We start from the raw sequence: 25,616 nt of genomic DNA on the forward strand, positions 1-25,616 counted from the left end.
ACTTCTGACTTTTATTCCCCAGAGTTAAAACATGAACCCTGTCTCAAAATTAGGCATCCGGTGCGTATCTGTAACCAATAAGGCCAGGAATCTCCTGTATTATTTCCACTCGATGGAACCTACACAACATCTTAATATTATCCCTGATAATGATGTTCGTTTTGAGGTGCCTGCTTTATGTTACACTTATCATGCATATTATGCCATTAAATGACTACAAGAATCGCAGATGATAGGTTTTATTTCTTTCATTTTTATAAAGGAGGACTCGGAGTTTCAGTTTAGCGAACTGTCCTACCACACAGTTGTGAAGCAACGAAGCTCGCCTTGAAACCTCAGACAGCAAAAAAGCTAAAGGAGTTCATCATCACCAAGCCAGTATTACATGAAAATTTAAAGGGTCTTCTTTAAGAAGAATAAAAGAAAAAAGAAAAATTATGAATACTAGCATGGCAGTAAATATATATCTATCAACAGCTAATTATAAAAAATAAAAACAAAATAAAAAGAAACTACGGTAACTCATGAATACAGAGAACTTTTTGACAGTTACCTGATAGGCAGGGGTTGGAGGATGGGTGAAAAAAGGTAAAAGGATTAAGGAGTACAAATTGGTAGTTACATCATAGCCATGAGGATGTAAAGTATAGCAGAGGGGATGTACTCCATGATACCATAAAACCTAGGTATGGTGCCAGATGGGTACAAGATTTATCAGGGTGACCACTTAATAAGTTATATAATGCGTAATTACTAGGTTGTACACCTGAAACTAATATAATAGTGTATGTCATCTGTAATTGAAAAATAAAAACTATTTATAGCAAAAAAAAAAAAATACTCTTTCAACTCCACCATGCTGTGCTTGTACTTTTAAGTGAAATCTTATGAATGTCCTGGATCAAAGAAGAATCTTCATATTGCAAGAAACACTAGACTTCCTGGACAGAGTTTTAAATGAACATACCCATTTAAATGCATTTAGATCTTGCTTAAAGGCAGTACTTTGCAAGGAAACTTAAAATCAGCCATTAGGTTTAACTTGTTTGTAGGTGTATACCTAAAGCCATATCTATACCAGCCAAGTAAATAGAGATTTTAGCATCTTTCACCAGGGAGCAGTAATATCTGTGTTGCCGTTTTACAAAATATATAATCTTATATTTCCATTTAAAACAGTGGCACAATTATACCCATGTTGGCAATGCATTTCTCATATTTCACTGTTTTATGGCAATATCGTGATGTCTTGATCTGTCTCAGTATAGCATCTCAATCCCACAAAAAGGAACAGAAGAGAACAGAGAAACCAGATGCAATGTAAACCACCTGCATTTAAAGAAATTGCTAATGTTCACAAATATAGAACATCATTTTTACAAAGTCGATGTTTGAAGATTATCATGAGCATTATTAAGCCTTTCTGTATATTGGGAAATTGGTAATTAGTATTTCAAAATTAGTATGCTGACAAAAACTATCAAAAACTTATTTTTTTTTCAGACACAGTGGGAATAAAATCACGCTCCAAAGGAGGAATGCTTTATTATTGGTGCACTAAATTGTGCTTATATGGCAAATAATAATTTTCTGACAGCTACTGTAATTAATTTTTATTTATCAGCTGTGAGTTACAAATATTATAGTTGAAGTTCTACAAATAAGCAATAAATACTGAAAAGAGAAATGCCATATTGTTCACTTTCAGTTCTTCAGATAATGAATTGGATATTGAGAAGAAGGGGCAGACTGAGCATGTCAGAGGGAAGGTGGGGTGGGGGGTTAGGGGAGGAGAGATTAACTTTCCTTCCCTCCCTCTCTCCTTCCCTCCCTCCTTCCCTCCCTCTCTCCTTCCCTCCCTCCTTCCCTCCCTCTCTCCCTCCCCCTTTGGATTCAAATAATATGTGTGAAATACTTAATTTGAGATATAGTACTAGGTCTGAGAAGCAAAGTTGATTAGACACCATACTTTCTTTCCTGAACTGTGTAACTTGATAATAGTCAGCCAGACATTACCATTGACACAGTCAGGCACACACATGCACACATGCATGTGCTGCCTCATGGTAAGCGCTTTGGTGAATGTGGGTGCAAAGAGAGAAGGGAAGACATGGCTTCTTAAGAGGAGTGTTTTGGAGGACTACCTCTTTGTGGCCCTGTTGGTGCTCCACAGAATATTTTCATGTGAGTTATAAAACTAGAAGCTTGTAAGTTTCTCAAATAATAAAATTCTGAAATAAAATGACATGTATTGAAATAAACTTCTTAGTTATAGGCGTAGGCAAAGCTCAGTCGTATGAAGTATTTAGGTAATAGTCAGTTTGAGCTTGGGTATTTGGATGTTTATACAAGAAAGAAAGACTGTCCCTTTAGCTTCCTACAGTGGACTGTGGTGATGACTAACAGTATGCTGTGAGGTCAAGTGGGGATCGCCATGATTTGTAATTGGAGTCTTCTTTCGCCCTGCCCTAATGACGCTGGCTTCTTCTTTTCTTGTAATTGCATTGTGTGTATGTAAATTAATTTCTCTTAAGTGCTTTAGAATTTATTCTATTAAGTAGTCTCATTTCAGATCTTATTTATATTATGCTCTTGCTTCTGGCTCCTGTTTCAAATTTTTTGCTCTGGTCCTGCCAGCTTGATTATAATTCCATATAATGAAGCTGAAACGAAAAAAAAGGGTCTACTCTAATTCTGTGTTATGGAGGAGAGGAGGTGTATGGTCCATACGGTTGCCATTAAATATAAAGGTGGAAGTTTTTGCTTTATTGTAGACTCAAGTTGGAGTTGAAGGATTGATTTCACGATCTTCAGGTTGGCCAAATTATTTAAGGAAGGTGATCCCCCAAATGCACAGTGATTACAGGGCTATACACAGAGTGATGCTCATTCATGTTTGCTCATGAATGAATAAAAAATGAATTAGGACTAACTACCACATGCTTGGTCCTGCAGCTGGCTTATGATATCATAATTTTTCCTGATGTACAGGAATTTAGTAATAAGTAATGGTAAATGCAAGTTGTTGTATGCTAGCCTTAATTTTCAGACTTTGTTGCCTATGAAAATTCAAAAGAATAAATTAATAATGTGCTTAAAAGATACTCGTTTTTCCCTAAGATATTTTATCTAAGTTTAATTTTTTTATTGATTGCTTTTAGAAAGAGGAAGGGGAGAAAGAGAATGAGAAACATCAATTTGTTGTTCCACTTATTTATATACTCATTGTCTGCTTCTTCTGTGTGCCCTGACAGGAGGTCAAACCCATAACTTTGGCATATCGGGACATACTCTAACTAACTCATCTACACAGACAGGACTGTTTTTATTTAAGTTTAACAACCTTGGTTTAGAAACTCAATTTGTTGGTTAGAATGGTCAAAAAATACTAATGACAATAAAAATAATAATAGAAAGTTTGTATTGATATATTGTTACAGGATTTTGGCTAAGAAATAACCTTTGATTTTGATAAAGAGAGAAAATAATAGCAAGTGTAAAGGAATATATTAAGTAATATTTTTGAAGAAATATTGGAGGCATTGTCTGTTTATATTTAGAATACTGCCATTTTTTCCCATCAAGAAATTATGATTGTCCTTGGCTTTAGTATAATTGTCCATTATATATTTAGTCACTGTTATTCAGTAGAAAGTGTTTGTTAGGGACTTCTGTTTCTTTTTAGTCACCATCTCTCACATAGCAGATGATTGTTGTTATTCTTCAAATCTTGATCAGCTCTTCTCTTCTGTATTGTGGCATTTAATTGCATCAATTTGAGTCAAAGCATTATTTGAGTTAAAAAGAAAAAGGAGGTAATAATATAAATCAACACTGAATAACAAAAATTAAAGGCAAATATTCTAAAAAATATATATATAAAAGATTATGATTACTAATAAAGGTGCTTTTGCTTTTATTCAGGTGGTTCTCCATGGGTATCAATGTATTTCCCAATTCCTCATATATTTTTCGTGCAAGTGAGAACATTAGATACAGAACTAATATAAAGTCTGGCACAAAATAACCACTGCGTAAAAATTAAAAATATATATATTGGTTATTTTGTAATTGAGAATATTGGAGAAATAAAATTTTAAAATCTAATGATGGACAGTAAAGTAAGAAAAATATTTTCCATTGTTTTAAGTATGGTTGTTCTAGTTTGGGGGAGAGCGTATACTAAAATATACGCATAGTCCCTATTTTCTCTTCTCTGGTACCCTATAATACCAGGATAATGTCAGTGGAGCAGTTAGTCCTGGTTATCTAGTAAAGGAATGGGTGAGTCACATTGATGTTAACCTTCACAGCCACACACCTTTGCCTGGGTTAGCTGAGAAGTGAGAAAGGAATGCCACCTGGGGTTACTGTGGGCTGAAGGAAGGTCTCCATTCCTTATGTGGGTAGTAGAATCAGCTCCATGACCTGTTACTGTCACCTTCAGATGCAATGTGATCCTTTCATCCTTCATTTTCTTCTTCTGAAGTGAAAGTGATTTTGGGTGAAAGCTAGTTTCAGTTTAAGTAATTGTGATTATCAGGGTCTAGATGTTGAATGCAAGTAGTTTTCATTCATATGCTTTATTTTCCTTATTCTCAATTATAAAATATTAAGGTCAAATTTGTAACATTTATTAAATACTTATTATGTGGAAGATATTCTATTGAGTTATTTACATATATGGCCTCATGTTCATAACAAATTTAGGGTAAACAATTGGAGAAATAAATTGTTGCCCATGGAAGTAGCAGCAAGCCAATGGATACATGCAGAATACAAGTGGGTGCTTCAAGATAGTTAATAAAAAAAAATTTTAGATGACCTAGATTGTTGAATTCGAAGAGTATATATAATTCCCACTCTTAATGGTTTGCAAAACTTTATCAGATCTAAGTTAATGATGTCCCATAGGCTATTTCCTTATTACTACATATGCAATTATTTTCTAATAAGCTCAAAAAAGTATCATGGTTTCCTTTTTATAGTCGCATTTGTCATATAAGAAAATACAAAATTGTGGGACATTCATGCACTTCATGAGGAACATAATATTATAGATTACTATTACAAATTGAAAGTTAAAGTGCTTAAGCATATGTTCTTAACAATGGAAAAATCATTACTTTGACTCTAGTTAAGACTTGTAATTATTTCCATAGTGTAATAACTATATTCCAGATCATCCATATTGAAGGTGAACAATATTTTAAAAAGAGAAAAACAGAATATATCTACTGAATGGTACTTACTCTCCATGGGTTTAATTAAGTTAGCAAAACTAGAGAGAAAAATCAGACCTAAGTTATTTTTTGGATAGCTTAGTACAAGTTGCCTTTACATTGATATCCATCTTTTCAAAAACAAAAATCCGTTTCAAAGGATTTCACCAGTGGACATGTTTATACATATTTGAAAGAGATACATCATTCCAAACATCTATTCTAACTTCTAATATTTATTTACAAAGCCCCTGGTATTTCTAGGCAGCATATGTTTATTTACATAGTAGAGATTTACAAATAGCCTTTAAATTTAATACCTTTTTGACTATGTGAGTATTCTGACATATTAATGATGATATCAAAAATCTAGAATTTATTTTTAAAAGAACCAATTTACATCTTGCATCAAATATGTGGTTTAGATAATTGCGGTCACTTCCTGATCCTTATTATGGTATCAGGCATCACACCAGGAGTTCTGAATGTCCTCATCTGATAGAGAATAAATAACTTCCCCTCGTCTGTCATAGGAGCAAGTGATAAAAAGGGCCCCTTCTATCTGTAGGCATTGTCAACTGAGAGAACACTACAGATACACTTGTAGATGAGCTCACCTCTCTGGTCTTTAATGCTTAAGGAGAGATCTCCAGTACTGTTATCTCAATTTCAGGAGTTTATATGAAATTATCAATATTTGAAAATAATAATTTGTAAATTTATTTTTGTGATATTGAAAATATTTTGTAAGAAAAGGCTAGTATTATTTAAGATGAAGGCAGCTTATAAGATTTTTTAAACAATTTTTATAAATACCATTTTGACCCAGCTGGCATGACTAAGTGGTTGAGCATCTAGCTATGAACCAGGAGGTCATGGTTCCATTCCCATCAGGGCACATGCCTGGTTTTCAGGCTCCATCCCCAGTAGGGGGCATGCAGGAGGCAGCTGATCAATGATTCTCTCATCATTAATGTTTTTATCTCTCTCTCCCTCTCCCCCTCCCCCTCTTCATCCCCCTCTTCCTCTTTATCTTCCTCTCTGTATCTCTCTCCCTCTCCCTCTCCCTTTCTGAAATCAGTAAATATATATATATATATATATATATATATATATATATATATATATATATATACACACACACACACACACACATACACACACACACACACACACACACTTTAAAGAAATACTATTTGGGCTAAAATTAGCATCTTTACAATATTGTACAACAGAATCTCTTACCATCAGTTATCGTTTCCGTGCGGTCTGTTCTTTGCAACAAATTTCACTTATTTGCTTCTTTCAATTTGGTAATGATTTTATCTCAAGGCATTGCTTTTTAGTTCATTGAATCTCTCCCTTACAAAAAATTTTATTTGTAACATAACAAGTGTGTTTAAATGCTCATGTTCACATTATATTGTGTTCACTTTTAAAAGCTATTATTTCAGATCTATTAAAGCAAAGAGATGGCTTACACTGTCCTTTGCCAGTTTTCCTGCCTCTGAGATCTCGTTTCTGTTCTCTCTGAGTTGTCTTAGGAGACTTTTTCCTTGCTGGGCAAATTTGATCTTCTACCTTCACCCAAAGCTTCACATGTTGGATTGTTTGCTACAATTATGATTAGCTCACCAGCTTTAGGTTAAGTCACATAAGGAAAAGATCCCCATTAGATTCATGTTTGAATTTCCAGTATCCAGATTGTACCTGGCATCATGTGTTCAACAGCAATTTTGAACTAGTAATTACTTCTTTGAATAAAGTTTAGTTAGTGTGATTTTATGAATAACATAGTCCTGGAATAGTTCTACCTGCAGAAGTTTAATACCAGCTGAGCTATTGTGTCTGTCCTGGGCCAGGTCCTCCTAGCCTAGGAGGGGCCCCTCTACAGAAACAGTGTTTTCAGAGACTGCTCCCTCTGAGGAGAAAAGGATCAATGCTCAGATCCATGCAATAGGCTCTGAGCTTATGTAAATCACACTCCTGAGTAATAATATTAGCCTGCCTGCCTGCTTTCTTTCCTTCCTCTTCCTCCTTCCTCCCCCCTCTCTCTTTTCTTCTCCCTTCTTTAAAATCTGGCATTTTCTATTCCATATTCATGCTGGAAAGGGAATGACCCAAGTTAGAGAAAAGAAGAGAGGGATGGAAGGAAGAGGAGCCCCATGTAGGTATATTAACCATATGCCTCCTCAAGCCACTGAATGTGCTAAGTGTGTGATCATGAAGGATTTCACAAGCTGGACATTGAGATTTTCCAGTTTGCAATCACTTTGTATAATATCAAATAGTTCTCTTAGGAGAAGGTGTTATCAACTAAAGTGAGAAGTTGGGAGTTGTTTCCGAGTGTTCAAATGCCAAAACTTAGTGTTCTTAGGAAGAAAAGCTATAATCAGACTTTCATTGTGTGTGTGTGTGTGTGTGTGTGTGTGTGTGTGTGTGTGTGTGTGTGTTTAATTTGAGTTGACTTAATAACTACATATTTTGCTTGGAGAATGATGATCAAAGGTGGGGAGGAAAAGGCACTGTTTTAGAACCATCTATCTTAGATATTCTCTCACTGAAATTTTTGGGACAGAAACGTAAAAGTTTATTGTGAATTTGAAATAAACGAACAATACTTGTGCCACTCTTCCCCCCATGACATGCCCTAGTGTTTTGTTTGTTTAATCTTTTCTGTCACCTTGTCTTCCCCAGGCCCAGTCCTGAGGCCCGTCCTTCAGGCACTCACTCTGCTCTCCAAATTGACTGGCAGCTGATCTTATAACTGAATCCCCTCTCATGGCTGCTGATATGATACTGGGGCTGGAGGTCAATCCGTCCACCTAGTTAAGTTGTTAAAATTCTTTTAAAGAGGCCATTTGATAAAGTAAAATGAGCATGAGAGGGTCAGAAAACCAGGGTCAGAGTCCTAGCTTCACTACTAATTTTGTCACTTAAGTTACTTTAGTTTTGAGTCCAGCCCAATAAATCGAATGGTAAAATGGCAGAAATTAGACCTACTCTGTCCACGTACTCCTCAGAGAAATAACAGTTGAAGTGTGTGTTATAATGTAAAAAAAAGTATCATGAATGTAAAAATCGATGGTTTAAATATCTTGAGCCCAGAGCAATGCACACACTCATGCACACTTTTATATTTTCTGCAACTCTACCAGGTGCAAAGCATTTGGGGATATCTAGAAAATATATCAAGGAAGAGAGCTAATGAATACATACAAATCACTATTGTAAGGAAGAAAATGATGAAACATTTTAGAGTTAAAGAGCAAACAGTAGTTCAAAAGGAGAGACCGCCTCTGGACATCTGGCAAAGAGAGGCTGTAGGAATCGGGGAAGCATTCAACAGGAGTGACAGACAGATTTCAGAGGACAGGGAGGTTTAAACATAATACTAATGAGGAATATGTCCAGCCATATGCCATACAGCTAAGGCCTTCAGAGCACAGAAAGATGGACTGTGTACTGCACCCAAGAAACAAAAGTGTCAGGAAGCCTGCTTTGGACAAAATTACTCTCGTCAGTTATATGCAATATAAGTATATATGCAACTGGGAACATGCACACACATTAATGGAACACTCCAGTAGTATACGCAAATGACTGCAGCTTGCTTGATCTCTAGGAAATATATTCTTAGAAGTATGGGGTTTTTTTTTTGCAACTAATAACATTTTCAGCAATGCATGTTCAGACTTTAAAAATAAAAAAGAAGCTTTGTGCCAGTATTTTAGCCTACATATTAAATCTTCCCAGAGAATAAAACATTTTCAAACTAAATATGTATGTATGTTTGTGTTTGTGTGTGTGTGTGTGTATACACGCATATATATAATTTGTTGAAGATGCCATACAGAAAGAGAATTCATTTGCTGATTAATTAAGCTAATGCGTCAATGTCTAGTCTGCACAGTATTTATTCTTCTGAATCCCGGGACCCACATCAGGGTTTCATAAAGCGTTTCAGTGTTATATGTGCTGCACTAGCAGTAGAGCTGTAGATAAGAACTCAAGTATCCTATGATCCTTAGTCATTTGTACACGTTGAATCTTTAGTCTCTTTATGGTTCTATTTTTCACTCTATGCTTTTATTTTTAGCACTTATAATAATACTTATACATTTTGTTCTCTGGATAAAAATGTTTAAAGCTATAATGGAATCCCACTATATACCCATCTTCTGCACATTTCTGTCAGTGCACTGTTACTTCTCTGATTTAGATTAAAAGCTCTCAAAGTATCGTTGCAGTTTTTGTCATGTTATTTGTTCACCTGTAAAGTCATTCTGGCATCTTTTGGTTTTCACATATTACGACCCCAAATTTCCCTTTTTCCACTCCCAAATGGAGATTCTTGAAGACCATTCCTTCCAGGCAAAACTCATCCTAATCACAATCGATACCTAGGAATGTTTACCTGTTCAAACTTGTCTGTATTTTCTCTCAAATGCCCCTATACCATCTCTTTCTATGTAGACAAGAGTCCATCTGGGTTTCTCACAGGCACTGAGCTGAAGAAACACTTCATAAGCACTGATCTGTGCAAAGTTTCCCTGTGCTCCCATCGTCTTCTTCTGAATGAATAAACGAACTTATGAGAAAGCATACAACTTTACCAGACAAAAAGCAAAGATTGCCTAAGCACAGGTGGCGTGGCTAGGATGGTTGAGCGTAGCCTTGTGCACTGAACATTGCTGGTTCGATTACCCACCAGTGCACATGCCTGGGTGCTGTTTGGAGCACATGTTGGTGTTTCTTTCTCCCATCAATGTTTCTCTCTCTCTGTTTTCTCTCTACACATGTCCTTCGGTGATGATTTTTTTTTAAAAAGTAAATGCTGCCTAAAATGTAGAACCATAAATATCAATGAGGTCCACTAATGCTAAATGTTCTTGGAAAGCTGTTCCTTGCTTCTTTCTTGCTGAACAGGATCTGTGGCTGATTTGCACCCACAGTATCTCCTTTGGAGCTCTCCTTTTGGAGAAACCTGGCCTTCCGTGACCAGTGTTCTGCAGACGGTGACCCCGCTGTGGCCCTCCCGTCTGCAGACTGACTCCTGGCTGCTGCTCTCCCACTGCTGTTTCCTGTGTCTGCTAGCCCAGGCCGCTCCTGTCCAGAGGATTCCTCCCCAGGCAAGCCTCCCCTCTGTGGCTGGAGATTGGAATCAGGAAGTGGTACGCAGTCAGCCTGCGACAAGGAGTATTGTCTGGAAGGTCAGGGAGCGGTCCTGGCAGCCGAGAAGCACTGTGCCAGGTTTCTTGAGCAAAAGACTGATGACTCACCCCCCCACCCCTCCTCCTTCCAGCGGCTGAAACACATCCAGAAACTGCAGCTCCTCCTCCCAGGGACTTCTCCACACATCCCCCAGAGCCAGGCATGCTCCAGGTGAATATTCTCAGCTCCCTGGGTTGAGCTGGAGTTCTGTTGATACTCCTAGGAACAGACCAGAGAGCAAAAGGCAGAATATGGCAGTTTTTTGCTCCCAAACGTGAATGTGTTCTCTGCATATCAAACTTATTTTGTATGAGAATTTGCAGGTGGTGGCTTTCTAGTTACTTCAGATCATTTTTAAAAATCTTGAATTTTCTACTTTATTCCCAATAATATTACTACCTGGAACCATATTTTCTCTCTCCTATTTTCCTTTCTTAAAAATGATCATTGGTCAGTTTCCATGGACCTTAGGATAGAAAGAATGCCTGGACATGAATCCTTAAGACCAGACAGGATAAGGCAGGAAAAGCTCCATACGTTTGCAATACATACCATTATTTGGCAGCACCTGCATGCTGATTTGCTTCTTACACAGGGCGGTCCGCGTGGATTTCTAATACTTTTTAGAAAGGAGAGCCAACGGGTGCATTTTGTATCCTGGAAAGCTGCTGTGCTTTAACCTGCTCTAGGATTTAGACCATTCCGGGGTCTTGCCTTAGCGTTTTTAAGTCCCGAATGCCTGACGTGGAAAGGGAATGTTTCCATTCTGCCACCACCATTATGTTATCTTCTCGGGTGCAATTACAAGCTAATTCGGGGCTCTTTGTGTTAGACTAATAGCTTGTGATTCGCTGCTGTCACCCTGTACCTCTTCATATACTTTGAATACCAGCTACGGCGCCCCAGCCCTTACCTGGGGTAAGCATTTTTCTCTAAGTAGAGACTCCTCTCAGGCAAATCATTAAAGGAACATCAAAAAGATCTCATCTGTTAGAGTTACATATGGCTAAGATCAGAATTATCAAATATCTCATTTTTTTTGTTATTATTTTTTTTCTCCCCCCTCCCCCCTTCCTTATCCACACAATAAATGTAGTTGTCAGCAGGATAAGTTCATGTGCCGGATAAGGTCACAATTTCATTTAGTGACAACTTCCAACAGTACGGACTTACAAGGTTCGATTTATTAAAGAGTCAGAAGGGATAAGATCACTGCGTGGCCAGCCTGATTTATCAGGGTTTGACTGGAGGACTTGAACAGGGAACGCCGTATTTCAAGTTTATGTTCAGAACTGTGGTTTAGTGTGGGTGAGGACTGCATGACTCAAAAATTGAGAGGGGAAATTTAAAAAGGTGTCCCAATAAGGCGATTTGCCGCCACTGGCCAAGAAGTCTCATTTCCTTGCCAAACCAGGCTTTGAGATGGATCCGCAAAGCATCCTATAAAGGCTCTGTTTGTCTTAAAATGCAGAGGAGATGTGCTGTCATTAATGCCAGAGGAAACATGCATCGTGACCAGACTGCAGCTTTGACTGTGAAGATAAGGAGCAGTAAAATGACCATCTAATCCTCCTATGTATCTGGCAAGCAGCTGTCAAATGGTCAAACCATAAGACAGTGAGAGCTCTGCCATAGTTCAGCCACCTTGGCTGACTTGGGACATGGGTAGAGATTTTTTGAATCTTGGAGCGCTTTTTTGAGCTCAGCATGCCTTCGGGGCTGGCCCTGTTTGATACCACGATGTATACTGTTTCCCAGCAAATATTTGTCTTGGAGCAAATATAAATGTGGGTTCTGACGCTCTAGCTTTCTATGGAGAGGCCTGCTAACCATTATGAACTCATTCAAGTGGGTGTGCTTTAAAATTTGGTTCAATAGCTATAAAACCAAGCTCAAACCAATCCAAAGTTTATTTTCGGCAAAGGACATAGGACCTCCTGTCATCTCATTTACTTGTAGCCATGTTCCCCTGAAATCTGAGCCTGGAGTTAAGCGATGTTCTGTAAATACCATATGCATTTATGTCATCGACTTAATGCTAAGCTTGGTTGAAGGGTGATTGCTGATAACTGTGCTAAAAGGCCCACAGCTTGCCTGTTCCCCTTTGGTGTGCTATGCTTTTCATATACTTTGCTTTCTAAAGAGGCGTCAGAAGGACCCCATTAAAAAGAGACAAAATGATGGCTTGATAGCACCTCGAATGAAAAAAAGATTTGAGTATCTCTCTCATGATTTTAAGTATTTCTTTCCACAAGTAAATTTCTTTTGCTTGGGCAAAAAAAAGTGGGGTGATATCGTAAAAGCTGCAGTATGTTTGGTAGTGATTTCTGACTTAGGGCTTTTTTTATTTTTTTAAGTGAAGCTATCATAAGTCTTTGAGTAATCACAGACTTTTAAAAGTATGCATTATCAAGAAGATAAGAGAAACAGCCCTCAGCACTAACAATATTATCTTTTACCAAAATTGATTAGTCCATCGTATGTGTCTCAAATATTTTGTGTGCACTTACCCAGCATGTTAAAAAAAATAAATAAATAAGGCTTCTTTTTGAGGAATCACTGCAAAAATATAAAATGAGTACAAGGAAAAAATCTTTATTTTTTATCTTGCTCTATAATTCACAAATGAGGTAAACTGTGTATGAATATAATAAAATGTTGAACAAATGAAACATAAGGTGGTCATAATTCAAAGAAGATTTTTTTGTCTTTAAAATCAACGTTAACTGTACTCAAATTGAGTTTATGATCTTATGAAAATCTTTTCCAATAAACTCAATGTTCAATTTGTACTTTGTAATTACTGCACTGCATAACCCATATTAATTACCAGAGAATAAACAGAAATACAAAATATACCTTTATTTCATGATGTTTTTACTCCTTTTGAGGTGAAAGAAATTATCAAGGGACACTACTAATAAGTAATTAACACTAAACTGTGTGGTATTGGACTATAATATCATGGGACTATTAGGGAAGGAGAACTCAGTTTGTTCTGGCTTTCAAAGAAGTTTCATGAAGGGGATTAGCTTTGGGATTGATCTTGCAACATTACTAGGGTTTATCAAGGCACCCAGAGGCCAGCGTGCCTGCCGAGTAGCGGGAATAATTCTCAGAAAAGAGTGGGAGTTAGACTTGAGCCAATGAGGAAGGAATGCCGAAGACTTTCCTGATTAGATGAAAGGGGAGTAGAACAGAAAGTCAGCCAGACACCATGGAGCAATGTTGTGATAGGATTAGGAGTCAGACATGGAAGTTCAAGTTGGGATGGTCAAAAGGGAGCCCGTGAAGTAATTTCATCAGTGAGTGACAGGATGAAATTGTAGTTTTAATAAGTTTATCCCGATAGTGATTGGGAGTCAGAATGGGGCTGTAGAGTGAATTGAGGCTGGTTGGTCATTTATATCTGGATTGATAAATACCAGTAAAAGCTCATAAGAAATGTGAATCCAGGAGATATTTGAAAGGTTGCTAATCAAGAGATGGGGAGTATTTCATATACTGGTGTTAAAGACAGAATATGACCACAGAACCTGGGGAATGGTTAGATGTGAAGCTAGAAATATGTGGACACACTCTTAGAATGCTTTGATTTCTTTTGGGTGAAGCAGTAAATAATTATTAGGTAATTTGCATATGTTAATTCTCCTAGCAATTCCAATTTGTGTCCTGGCCTCTCAGTCTATAAAACTTTCACTTCAGATACCCATGTTCATCCTCTTATCAAAAGGAATCTTGTAGTCCCTTTCTTACTCTCATAAATTTTCACATTACTTAAGAATTTTCTTAATCAATCCATTGCCTGCTATGGTACCATGTTTAGTTTGCTTTTTATTCTTTTGCCTTTCTAAATTTTCTATGTCTGCTCTTCCATCACTCTGCTTTTAGAAGATCCTTGGAAATCTCTTCTAGGTCCTTTTATCTTATCAATATGCAAGCTTTCCTAAATCAACAGTCTTATGGCTTTTATTACCATAAACTCATTTTAATTAACAAATAAGTGCCAATATTTATCATTCTTGCCATGAGCTTGCTTCTGAGCCCAGCCTTGTACCTGCCCATCTAGAAATTACCTCATGTTTTCCTTACAGCTACATCTACTTGAATATTTTAAAATTATAACTCTTTATCTTATCCCTAAATCTTTTTCCCCCCTGTGTTCCCAGTTCCAATAGGTACATGACAGTTGGCCCACTGGCCTAAGCCAGCTACTTAAACATCATTGTTACATTGTTTCTTCCTTAATTCCTAAAATCTGAATAATCACTCAGTTCTACAACTTCTACTTCCCAGGCCTTATAGATTACAATTTCTGAAATGTATCCAGGGTCTAGATTTGTTTTTCACTTTATGCTTGAGTGTCACCCAGTGTCTAATATTTAGTAGACACCCAGTCAATATTAGCAAGCTAACTGAAGGAATAAACCAATGAATGGAGGCTAAATTAATGAATAAACAAATCAAATAAGAACTGGAGATTTGCTTTCTGATTTTTAAATTTCTGATCTTTTTGAATTAAACATCCATTTTATGATAAGGTGGCGCGAAGACCTGGGTCTTTGACCATCAGCCCAAGTACTCTTTCTCTCATAACATGTCATATTTGGGAAAAGAAAATCATGGTACCATGGACATCTTACTAAATGGCAAATGAGTGCAAACCCCTCTTGAACAGTGAAGAACCAGTGACTCAGAAAAGATTGAACATATTCATGGCAATTCACCTGGTTACTGGATAGAGTTGGGGCTAAAAATCAATCTTCTTACTTTTAATGCAATAATGTTTCCTGTATTTTGTGACACATATTAATCATTGAAAAATTAAAAATATCATACTCTTAAGCAACTGGAAGTTATATTAAATATAACTTCCATTTGTACAATGTCTTATTTCTCTTGCTGTCATTAACCCATGTAACCTTTTTACTATCTAAATGCTAATAATTTCTATTTTTTTTGCAGTTCTATAATGCTGTTGTGAATAAATGAATACTTTTATTTAACTATTTCAGCAACAGAAATGATTTTCCCAAACTTTGAAATAACTTCTGATAGGCCAGAAAGGAGACTGGGGTTTGCCTGCTTGTCTAATAAAGTTGAAATGATGGACCTGATAACTTGAATGATTACTGGACTCTCTGTTATGGCCATCTCTAAGAGCTCATAAAATATTTGTGATCTATTAAAATTTTAAAATATTATAGAAGACACCTCCAAAATTTTGGATATATTTGAGTACCACTTTATGATTTGCCCTAAGTTTGTAGTTATTAATCCATTAAAAGACAAAGCTGCTTGTAAATCCACTGGCATAGATAAGAAGCCACTCATTGAGTCTGAGCCCTTTTCCAATGAAAAATGTCAGTGGCAGAAAAAGAGGATGAATTGCTTTTTAAAAGGGTTTTTCAAAGATTCTCATGATTTCTCTTAAATGTGACATGACTATTTTTCAGCGTGTAAAAACAAGCAAATTACTTGGGCATCATCTTTATGTAGAAAACAACAGTCTTAACTAGAATTTAGCTAACGGTTGAAGTGTATTTTACCTTTAAATGGTAAATTGTACAGAGATTGTTTAAGATATGAGTATGGTTGAAAATACTTAGAATGATTAGGTAGAAATAAAAGTTTTTTTCTAATAGAAGAAATAGTCTAAAGACTTAAATGACTGCTATACAGCATAAACATGCTTACTTTAGGAATATTTCCCACCTTTTCCTTTTTGACATCATAAGAGATTGTTATCTGTGTGCTGTCTTTGAGGATGTTTCTATGCAAGGTTTCAGATCCCAATGCATTAATCAAAGTGACTGTGCAGAAATCAAAAACAATTTCAGGGACAAATCTCAGAAATGGGTTTGTTATTACACATACAAAAACAAATTTTTATTGTTCTGTATCCTTTGAATTCTGAATAAGCTTCATGATTTGATTTTTTAAGCTTGCTATATTATTTAATCTAGGTAAACTATTTCTAAAACTATTCTGTAGAAGCTCAGGTCTACTGAACCTTTCTGAATCCATTTCCTCATTACTAATCGCATGAGCTACTAAAAAAAATTGGGAGGTTTTTATCTTAACTTAATGAAATCAATGAATTCTTTCACTTTGAGTATACTTTACAATTGGGAGAGAAAGGGAGTGTAAGGCGGGAGAATAGAGGAGCAGTCTTTAAATTTGAATCTCTTCACTGTGAATATGAAATTATTTATATTACACTAGTGGCCCGATGCATGAAATTCGTGTACATAAAAAAAGAATTAATTAGAACAATATTTTAATATTGCTATTTGCCCTTTCTCTATAATAGAGGTTTCAGAGATGAAAGAAAATTAGTAAAATGTATATGAAAATCTTACTCTTGTCAGCGTCTGGGTTATGCCTCAGGACCTAGGGTGAAGTCCACACCCACCCACGCATGCCTCAAAATTGTGGGAGATCCAGACCAGGCTGGCCTCCACCCAGTCAAGCTCCTAAGGGCAGGGGATCCATCCTCAGCCTTCCTGGCCCAGCCTCAGGTCCCCTGTCCCTGGCTTCAGGGCATAAGGGCATGAGGGTGTGACAGCCTTTTGCATATTGGCTCTTTATTATGTAGGATATTTATTATTCAGATGCAGATATTTTTATATTTTATAATGGACACAATTTAATGATTATACAATATTTTAGTTGATTATGGTTTATATACTTTGATCTTGGTTTTGGGAATAAGCAGTCATAAAACATAGCTGAAACCGGTTTGGTCCAGCGGTAGAGCATTGGTCTGCGGACTGAAAGGTCCCAGGTTCAATTCCAGTCAAGGGCATGTACGTTGGTTGCAGGCACATCCAAGGTAGGGGGTGTGCAAGAGGCAGCTGGTTGATGTTTCTCTCTCATCGAAGTTAAAAAAAACAAACAAAGGAAGAGACATAGACATAGAGATATGAGGAAGAGACATAATTGAACTCAGGTTGATGGTTTTGCTTTTATTTTTTTTTTCTATTTATTTTTTTAAAATATATTTTATTGATTTTTTTACAGAGAGGAAGGGAGAGAGATAGAAAGCTAGAAACATCGATGAGAGAGAAACATCTATCAGCTGCCTCCTGCACACCCCCTACCAGGGATGTGCCCGCAACCAAGGTACATGCCCTTGACCGGAATCAAACTCCGGACCTCTCAGTCTCCAGACTGAAGCTCTTCCACTGAGCCAAACCGGTTTTGGCGATGGTTTTGCTTTTAAAATCATCATGATTAGTTGTTCATATTTGAAGATAGTTGTTGATTTGAAGAAAAACTAGGACAAGATTAAGGCAAAATTTTCATAATATGTCACTTATCATGGTGTACATTATATTCTATTTAGGATTTTCCGCAGCTTATTCTGAATGGATTTCCACTTATATGTCTTCCTATTCCAGTCCTTCCCATTTTTATATCTGCTGCTGAGCAGGCTGAGAAGAAATACCATTTTAAAAAACACACCCAATAAATTATATTATTAATTTATTAAAATATAAAATTTTGATATGATAATATGACAAGGTAATACTTTAAAGGCTTACCTAGCATAAATTTAATTTTTTAAAGAGAGGGGCTCCAATTCCTGATTAAGATACTTTTTTGTTAATCCCCCAAAATGTTTAGGCTGGTGGCCATTCTTTAAAGTTTTGAAGCTCTCCTGAAATTTTTTATTAATTCATTTATTTCTTAAGCAAACTCTTTTGCTAAATCAGAATCTTACATAAAACACTAAATATAAAAATAACTTTGGCCCTGGCCCGGTGGCTCAGTCAGTTGGAGTTCCATGCCATACACCAAAAAGGTCACAGCACATACCTGCCTTGGAGGTTCCCTCCCCATACAAGAGGTATCCTATCCATACTTCTCTCCCATAGCCATGCTTTTCTTTCTCTCTCCCTTCCTCTCTCTCTTAAAGCAATAAAGACATATTTTTGGATGAAAACTGTTTAAAAATGATTTTGACCAATCCTTTTTTATTTGGGAAAAACATGTATCTCTATTTTTTATACATGTAGATGTTTTATTCATTGGAACTAATAAAATTTTAGAAAATCATCAAGTACTTTAAAAAAAGCTCTCCTGATTTTATTCAAGACATGATTAACTATAGTAAAGTTACTGCCTAAGATCTATATCTTTAGTTGTAATTTTTTACTTATATTGGTGATCACAAATAAGAATTTAAACTCTAAGTCATTGTCCTAACGTTTCTTATCTGTCTGTTTCGGCATTTGGCCAATGCCTTTTGAGGAAGTAGGTATTATTATTTCTGGTGCTTAAGAACTTGCTAAATAGAATTGACTTCAGCAGATGATATGTGTGCAAAGGTGCAAGAAAAAAAAATGGGACTACATTTGAATACAATTATAAGGACAAGTTTTATTTTCCTCCCAGGATAATAAGATCAGTTGTGTTTGTTTTTTTTTAGACAAGCATAATTAATTATCTTTATATGAGCGCTGAGGATATTGTGCACATAAAGCAAACACAACAACAAGAGGTGGCTGTTGTTAAAGCACACAAGTGAAGATACTTGTTTCCATTCTTTGCAGGAGAGCTGGAGGTCTTTCAGAAAGATGGGGAACGGAAAATTCAGAGTCGGCAGCAACTTCCTGTGGGAACGACGTGGGGCCCATTTGCTGGGAAGATGGACCTGAATAATAATTCGCTGGTATGTGGATGCTCTGACCCAATATTCTGTCATTGCTCAGAAATTATCTGTTTGCTTCCCAGTGAAATCACTAAGAAGAACAGGGATTTTTTTTTTTCTTATTCATGGATCCAAAACTTGGATATTTTCCAAGTGGTTTGTCTCTGACAGTAAAATACACAGAATTGAGAAGGAAACAGGTTAATCATTACTTACTAAATGGTTGTTTAGTAAGGTAATTTATAACGTTGTTGCTTTATCTGCTTAGCCAGACTAATAGTATTCACATTTAATAATACATACAAATGCTTTTGTTTTTAAGATGACGCAAATTAATTGTCATACATTACAGGTTTACACAAAGAGCAAGAAATAAGCAACCTTGCTATTCCTTGGTAGTATTCTTTGTGCCATTACGGGCAAGGATAAATGATTAGCATTATATTTGTTGTTAAGTTTTTTTCTTATGTGTGTGTATGTGTTTTTAAGTTCTGAGATCAGAAAGTTTACCTCTAGGCAAGAATATATAGAGGACTGATTAATTAGATGTTTTTAAAAGTCATAGAAAGATGGGATGTTTGGTTACATTTAAGCTTCATTTCTTAATTGGGTATATTAGTTTTCTACTGCTCCTATAGCAAATTGCCACAAACTTGGTGGATTAAAACAACACAAATGTATCATCTTGCAGTTCTGAAGATTTAGAGTCTGGAAAGAGTCTTTCACTGGGCTGAAAATCAAGGTGTCTGTGGGACTGAATTCCTCTGGGGAGTCTCTAGGGGACAGTCTGTTTTCTTCACTTTCCCAGCATCTCTGGGCTGCCCACAGTCCTTGGCGTGTGGCCACCTTCCGTCTTCAAAGCCCGCAGCCCTGAGAGAGTCTCTCTGGTGTCCACATTTTGACCTTGACTCTCCTGTCTCCCTCTCTTACGTTTAAGAATCTTTGTGATTACATTGAGCCCACGGGGGGGGGGGGGGGGGGGGGGGTAATCCAGGCGAATCTGTTTTAAGTTCAGCTATTATCAACTTTAATTCCATCTACTTCTGTAATTTTTCTTTGCCATATTATTTAACGTTCACAGGTTCTAGTCATTGGGACCACTCCTATTATGTGATCATTCAAAGGATAAAACTTGTGAGAAAAAAATGTCTTTATTCTTTTGGAGATCCAGAAATTATATTCTCTCTAAATTCCATTTTTATAGGAAGAGTCTCATGGCTATTAAATGATCCTCTCTACCCTGTGGAGATATAAAAACTCGCAGAGGGGTGTTGACAAACATGTGAAACTCACCGAGACTGCATTTCTTCTTCAACTTATCACATGAAAGAAATTTCGTGTTCAAGTTATTGCACGAAAGAAATGCACATGCATATATCTCTGCTTATTCCATACCATGCAGATGAGACAGAATTTCTTGCTGGTTCAGCTAACAGAAATGATTGGAATAAGTAGGAAATATTTATGTCACCAAACTTCTAATTAACATGTGAGATGCTAGGGGTATGCTTTTTACTTCCTAAACTCGTCTATTTTCCATAAAAGGATAAAGCAAGAGATTTTACACATATTTAAGAAACAAATAAGTTGATAGGAGAAGCTCAGCATTTCATAATTGAGGCAGTTTAGTTGTTGGTGATTCAGTGCACCTATTTCAAAAAGATTTTGAGATGTGGCCCTCCACACACTACAGGCCTTGATTGGCAGAGATGTATGAATAGACAGTTCTAATGATTCCTTTGAGAGAATAATATTAACTTACTGATTTCTCAAGCAAAGTCAAAAAAGAATAAGATTGTCTAAACATCATAGGTTGAGTTAAATGCTCTTCTAACCCCATTTATCTCTGGGGGTTTCCATTGGTTGTCTAGCATTGTTGATAATGTTTTAGGCAAGAAGATGTTTATCTTATTCATCACTACATATCAGATGCCAACTCAGCCTTTAGTCTTTTCTCTGATAGTTCTTCAAAAGTATAATGCTGTGGCACCAATTGCTGATGCAAGAAATGAACATTTCTCCCTTTTAATATCTATAGAACAATGTAAATTTTATTACTCTTTATGTCATTATCTACATATATGTAGAGTTGTGCTTTTATACATTTTTAGCATATGCTAAATTGGGCTGTGTGGAAAATCTATCTGTGAAAATTGGTCAGTGAAGTAATTTCCTGAATGATTTTTTTTGACAGATGATAACATTTTGGCTCCCCCGCCCCCCACTCCTGAACCATTCTAAACCTATTTTGTGCCATGTTTTATATTTTTCAAAGGATTTGCTATTTAGATATAAAGTTTTCAGAATTTTTTGATACTCTGGAGTGTATGAATACTCTTTAAGGTATCAAAAACCAGTAGTGAGTAATAGTTCTTTATATAAAAAAAAAAACATCTTAATACCCTTCTTTTCTTTTTTTGTCTTAGTTCAATATCTAACTTACATTATTTTCTTAAATGATTTCTCAATTGAAAAATTTAGTTACTTTGCTTGGTTATACTTTAAAACTATTTTTCTTTTTCAATAACATTCTTTTCCAGAATTCACATATAGTTTATGTCATGAAATTCTACCAGCACTACTGTTTGTGCTACTCTTAGTTCTGTAGAACAGATGGTTAGCATATACCACACACGTATTCTTCTCTAGACAATGTATGGAGAATTGGAAATGGATTAGCTCATGTAATCTTCCAAACAAACCTGTAAATTTGGCTTTTTTATTGCATTTTAAAGATAAGAAAATAAAAACCTAGGTCTTTTATTTCCAGAATCTGCAGTTTTAAAACCATGCCATACTGCCTCTTCAAAAGCAATTGCAACATGATTTTAGCATGATAAAATTATTGGCCTTTTTCTTAGAGAAATTATCAATTGATTAAAAAAAATCTTGGGGAGAAAATATCACTAATTGCATCACTAATTAGAGGTATACTTTTTTTTTTTTAACTTCAGGCAAAATATTTTTTTCCTGATCCCTCACAGTCTATTTGAGCAGTTATGAGTTAATTCAGAGGCACCTGCAATTTTCATTCTCTTTATGATGTGGACAGCACTTTAATATGCATTTTATATGATGAAGATAAATTTTCCTTATTATAAAATAACTAGCCTGCTAACTCTTTCTTACCCAGCCTTGCATCAGTTTGGATTTAGCACATTCTTTTAAATTGTTTGTTCGCCAGCCAATGTAATATTACCCTGGTCTGACTCATGGTGTTGGCTCAGGAGATTCAGCACACTAATTAATCCAACACTGTAATTAATTGAGTCACCATGCCAGATGTCAAATCCTTTTTATATCTTTCAAGTCCCCATCTTGAAGCGCATTAGCAATATGCCACCTTCTGCAGCACGCCTTTGCATCATACCATGCATGTGGATGTATACAGAACATTTCAAGAAATATATGCTATATGGAAACACCGAACAAACTGATTTGACAAGAAATTATTCTTGGAAGCCTATATATAATACACTGAACATAAAAAATAAATAATCTTTGCGCACACCACATGATCTTGTTAGATACTTCATGCTTTCATGGTTTAATAATAAATAGCAGCGTATAGTTAACACTTTCATTGGGCGAGATACCAGTGAAAGTGCTTGTATATCTTGTTTACATCTCATTTAATTCGTGTACAGGCACTTCATACAATAGTGTTTATCTCCTGTGTTGCAGAGAGAGAAACTGCTGCTTTGGGAAATTAAATAACTAGTCCCAAGGTCAACCTAGTGTGACTCCAGAACCCATGTTGCAATCAAATACTGTCTTAGAAATGTTATATGTCATACAGGGGTAATAATACTACCTCGCTGGCAGGGATCTTTGTGAAGACTAAATGAGGTGGCATATGTGAGTGATCAATAAATAATAACTACTCTTATTGCTCAGTCACCATACAAACTGGGCCCATTATAATCTATCAAGTTTAAAACTGAAAAGACACTCCAAATTAAACAAGTAAAATTGCAGTCCTTTGTTGTTCGGTCATTTTACATGACTAAATTTGGCTATTTCCAAGGACTGTATTAGTCAGGATTTGCAGAGAAACAGAACAAATAGGAAAGCAGGGAGGGTGTGTATGTGTGTGTATGTGTGTACAGAGAGAGGGAAAGACAGAAAGACTGAGAAACAGAGATGCTATAATAGTATGGGGAACTGGCTCACTTGATCACAGAAGCTGGCCAGTGGAAAATCGATCCTGTGGTACAGTGTGAGCCAGCAGGCTGGAGACCCAGGAAAGTCAGTGATGCGGACGAAGCTTATTGCCTGGAGAGGCCAGTGTTTTTGTTCTATTTAGACCTTGAACTGATTGGATGAGACCTGTCACATTACGGAGGACAATCTGCTTTACCCAAAGATCACTGATAAAAATGTTAAGCTCCTCCAAAACACACTTGGAGTTGACATAGAATACTACCTAAGGCAAGCTCCAAAAGTCTTTGGTACATGGTAAGTTTCTGTTGTTACATGTGTATAGTTGTACACACCTAGAATGAATGGGTAGCTAGTGAGTAAGCCTAGCTTTCTTTCCAACATTCTACCTCTGTGCCAAGGATAAACTTATAGTAAGTGCCATCACAGTGATGCAAACTTCATGTCCCTGAACGTTCTATAGTTTTATTTGTTGAAAATACCAGAGAATTACTGATGAATATTGTTTAATCATTTTAATTTGTTCTCAGTGCATGTTTTGAAGTTGTTTTAGAATTTTTGCATTCATAGGTTGTGCCTGTGAAGTTTTCCCATTTTCTCCTGAGTACAAATATATTTGTAATGTGCTAAATCTCTGCTATGCTAGCACATGGTATGTATTTAATAAGTAACAAAACAAAACAAAACAAAACAAAAAACAGTAAATTTATTGGGAACATTAGGTGTCTGAAATTTAAGTGACATTTGCCTTATCTTGCTTTTGAATGTAGCTGCTTCCAATAGCTATCTAGTCTTATTCTGGAACATACACAACTGCTGGAACATACACAGTTAATTAAATAGAGAATAAGTTGAAAGTCCCAGTTTATTACTGCATAATAAACTCATCACAACCAGTTATATTAAACAAATGAAATTTTATAGAGAAATCTCATTTGGTTGATACTGTTCAATCAGAATAGAAACTTATTTTATTTTCCCAGGGGGAATTTGTTGACACTGGCTTCCACAAATAGAAAATACACATAAAAAGGGTAAAATAGATAACATTTTATTGACTTGATAATGAAATAATGCATGCATTAAATTGCACCTTAAAATTCGAGGATAGTGTCATCATAGACATGTGGTTGAGAAAAGAATTAAAGGTTCCTGATCCACATCGTAGGAAAATATTAAAATTCTGAGATTTTTCCAATTTCTCTTTTTCCAGTTCTAACTCCTCTGGTACCAAGCTCTGATTCACTCATTGCCAGAGTCTTCAAGCTTCATGTTGTGCACATCCCATAGCAAATACATCCCCACCCACATGTCTCCAGCATTCACCAGTAGTCACCTGTCCAAGGCTGCTTAGTGGAAACACCTCTGACTTTCTATATGAGGACTTTCTCCAACCTCAGGAGGAAACTCCTTGGAAGCCAGGAAAGCTGAAAGTATTGGAAAATTGATGTTTCCAGAAGTTGTCCTCAACCAATGATAGATAGAAGTTGGTGGATAAATAGCTCTCCTTTTTTTTAGCTTCTCCACTAGGATATGAGAAGTATTCTACAATGTCTCCAGGGTTTGTCAGTGGAACTGAGCTCCAGTTAGCTCTTAACACATTCTTTATGGGCTTCTCTCTCTCCTGCTGCTTCTCCACACCTCTACTGAAATTTCCTGAGACCTCCTCCCCAATAAACTACTTGTACTTGAATTAGTCTCAGATTAAGCTTCTTGGGAAGCTGTAACAAGAGAGCTTCTAAGATATAATAATAAAGTACATTTGAAAGTAACATCCAAATGATTGCTGAGATTCTAGAAAACATCAATTTTTTAATAAAATATATAAGTTTGGACCTCTGCCTCCTGCACATAATAAGTATTCAGTAAATGCTCTATAAAATAAAATTCCAATCTAGTTGAATTTCTTTAACAAGAGTGTTCTGATGGATCCACCCATTTTCTTTCATCTTCAGAATCTCAATGATAGAATTTATAATTTTGTTGAAATATGAATTTTTATTGGGTCTTATATTTCTTTTCATTGATATTGCCATTGTAAATTGTATTCTCCTTCCTAATATTCATTCTAATCTGGACCCAGGACTATCATACTTTCTACATCTCATATTTTTCTAGATCTTGGGTCTTTTAAAAAATATATGTATTTTATTGATTTTTTACAGAAAGGAAGGAAGAGAGATAGAGAGTTAAGAAACATTCATGAGAGAGAAACATCAATCAGCTGCCTCCTGCACACCTCCTAATGGGAATATGCCTGCAACCAAGGTACTGTATTTTTCCGGTGTATAAGACGACCCCCTAATTTTAGTTAAAATATAGGTTTAGGCCTATATTCGCTGTATAAGACTACCCCCCACTTC

General features: G+C 36.2%; 1 protein-coding gene across 2 annotated transcripts in view; it reads left to right on the plus strand.

The window, feature by feature from the left end:
• ZFPM2 (zinc finger protein, FOG family member 2) overlaps positions 1-25,616 on the plus strand; it is a 417,383-nt gene that overhangs the window by 195,094 nt on the left and 196,673 nt on the right. For both annotated transcript variants that reach the window (XM_036436775.2, XM_036436776.2), the window contains one exon: positions 18,995-19,113. In XM_036436775.2, coding sequence (XP_036292668.1) covers positions 18,995-19,113 — 119 coding nt within the window. The remainder of the gene's footprint in view (positions 1-18,994; positions 19,114-25,616) is intronic.

Source organism: Pipistrellus kuhlii, unplaced genomic scaffold, assembly GCF_014108245.1.
Source record: "Pipistrellus kuhlii isolate mPipKuh1 unplaced genomic scaffold, mPipKuh1.p scaffold_m20_p_14, whole genome shotgun sequence".
Classification (NCBI taxonomy): Eukaryota; Metazoa; Chordata; class Mammalia; order Chiroptera; family Vespertilionidae; genus Pipistrellus; species Pipistrellus kuhlii.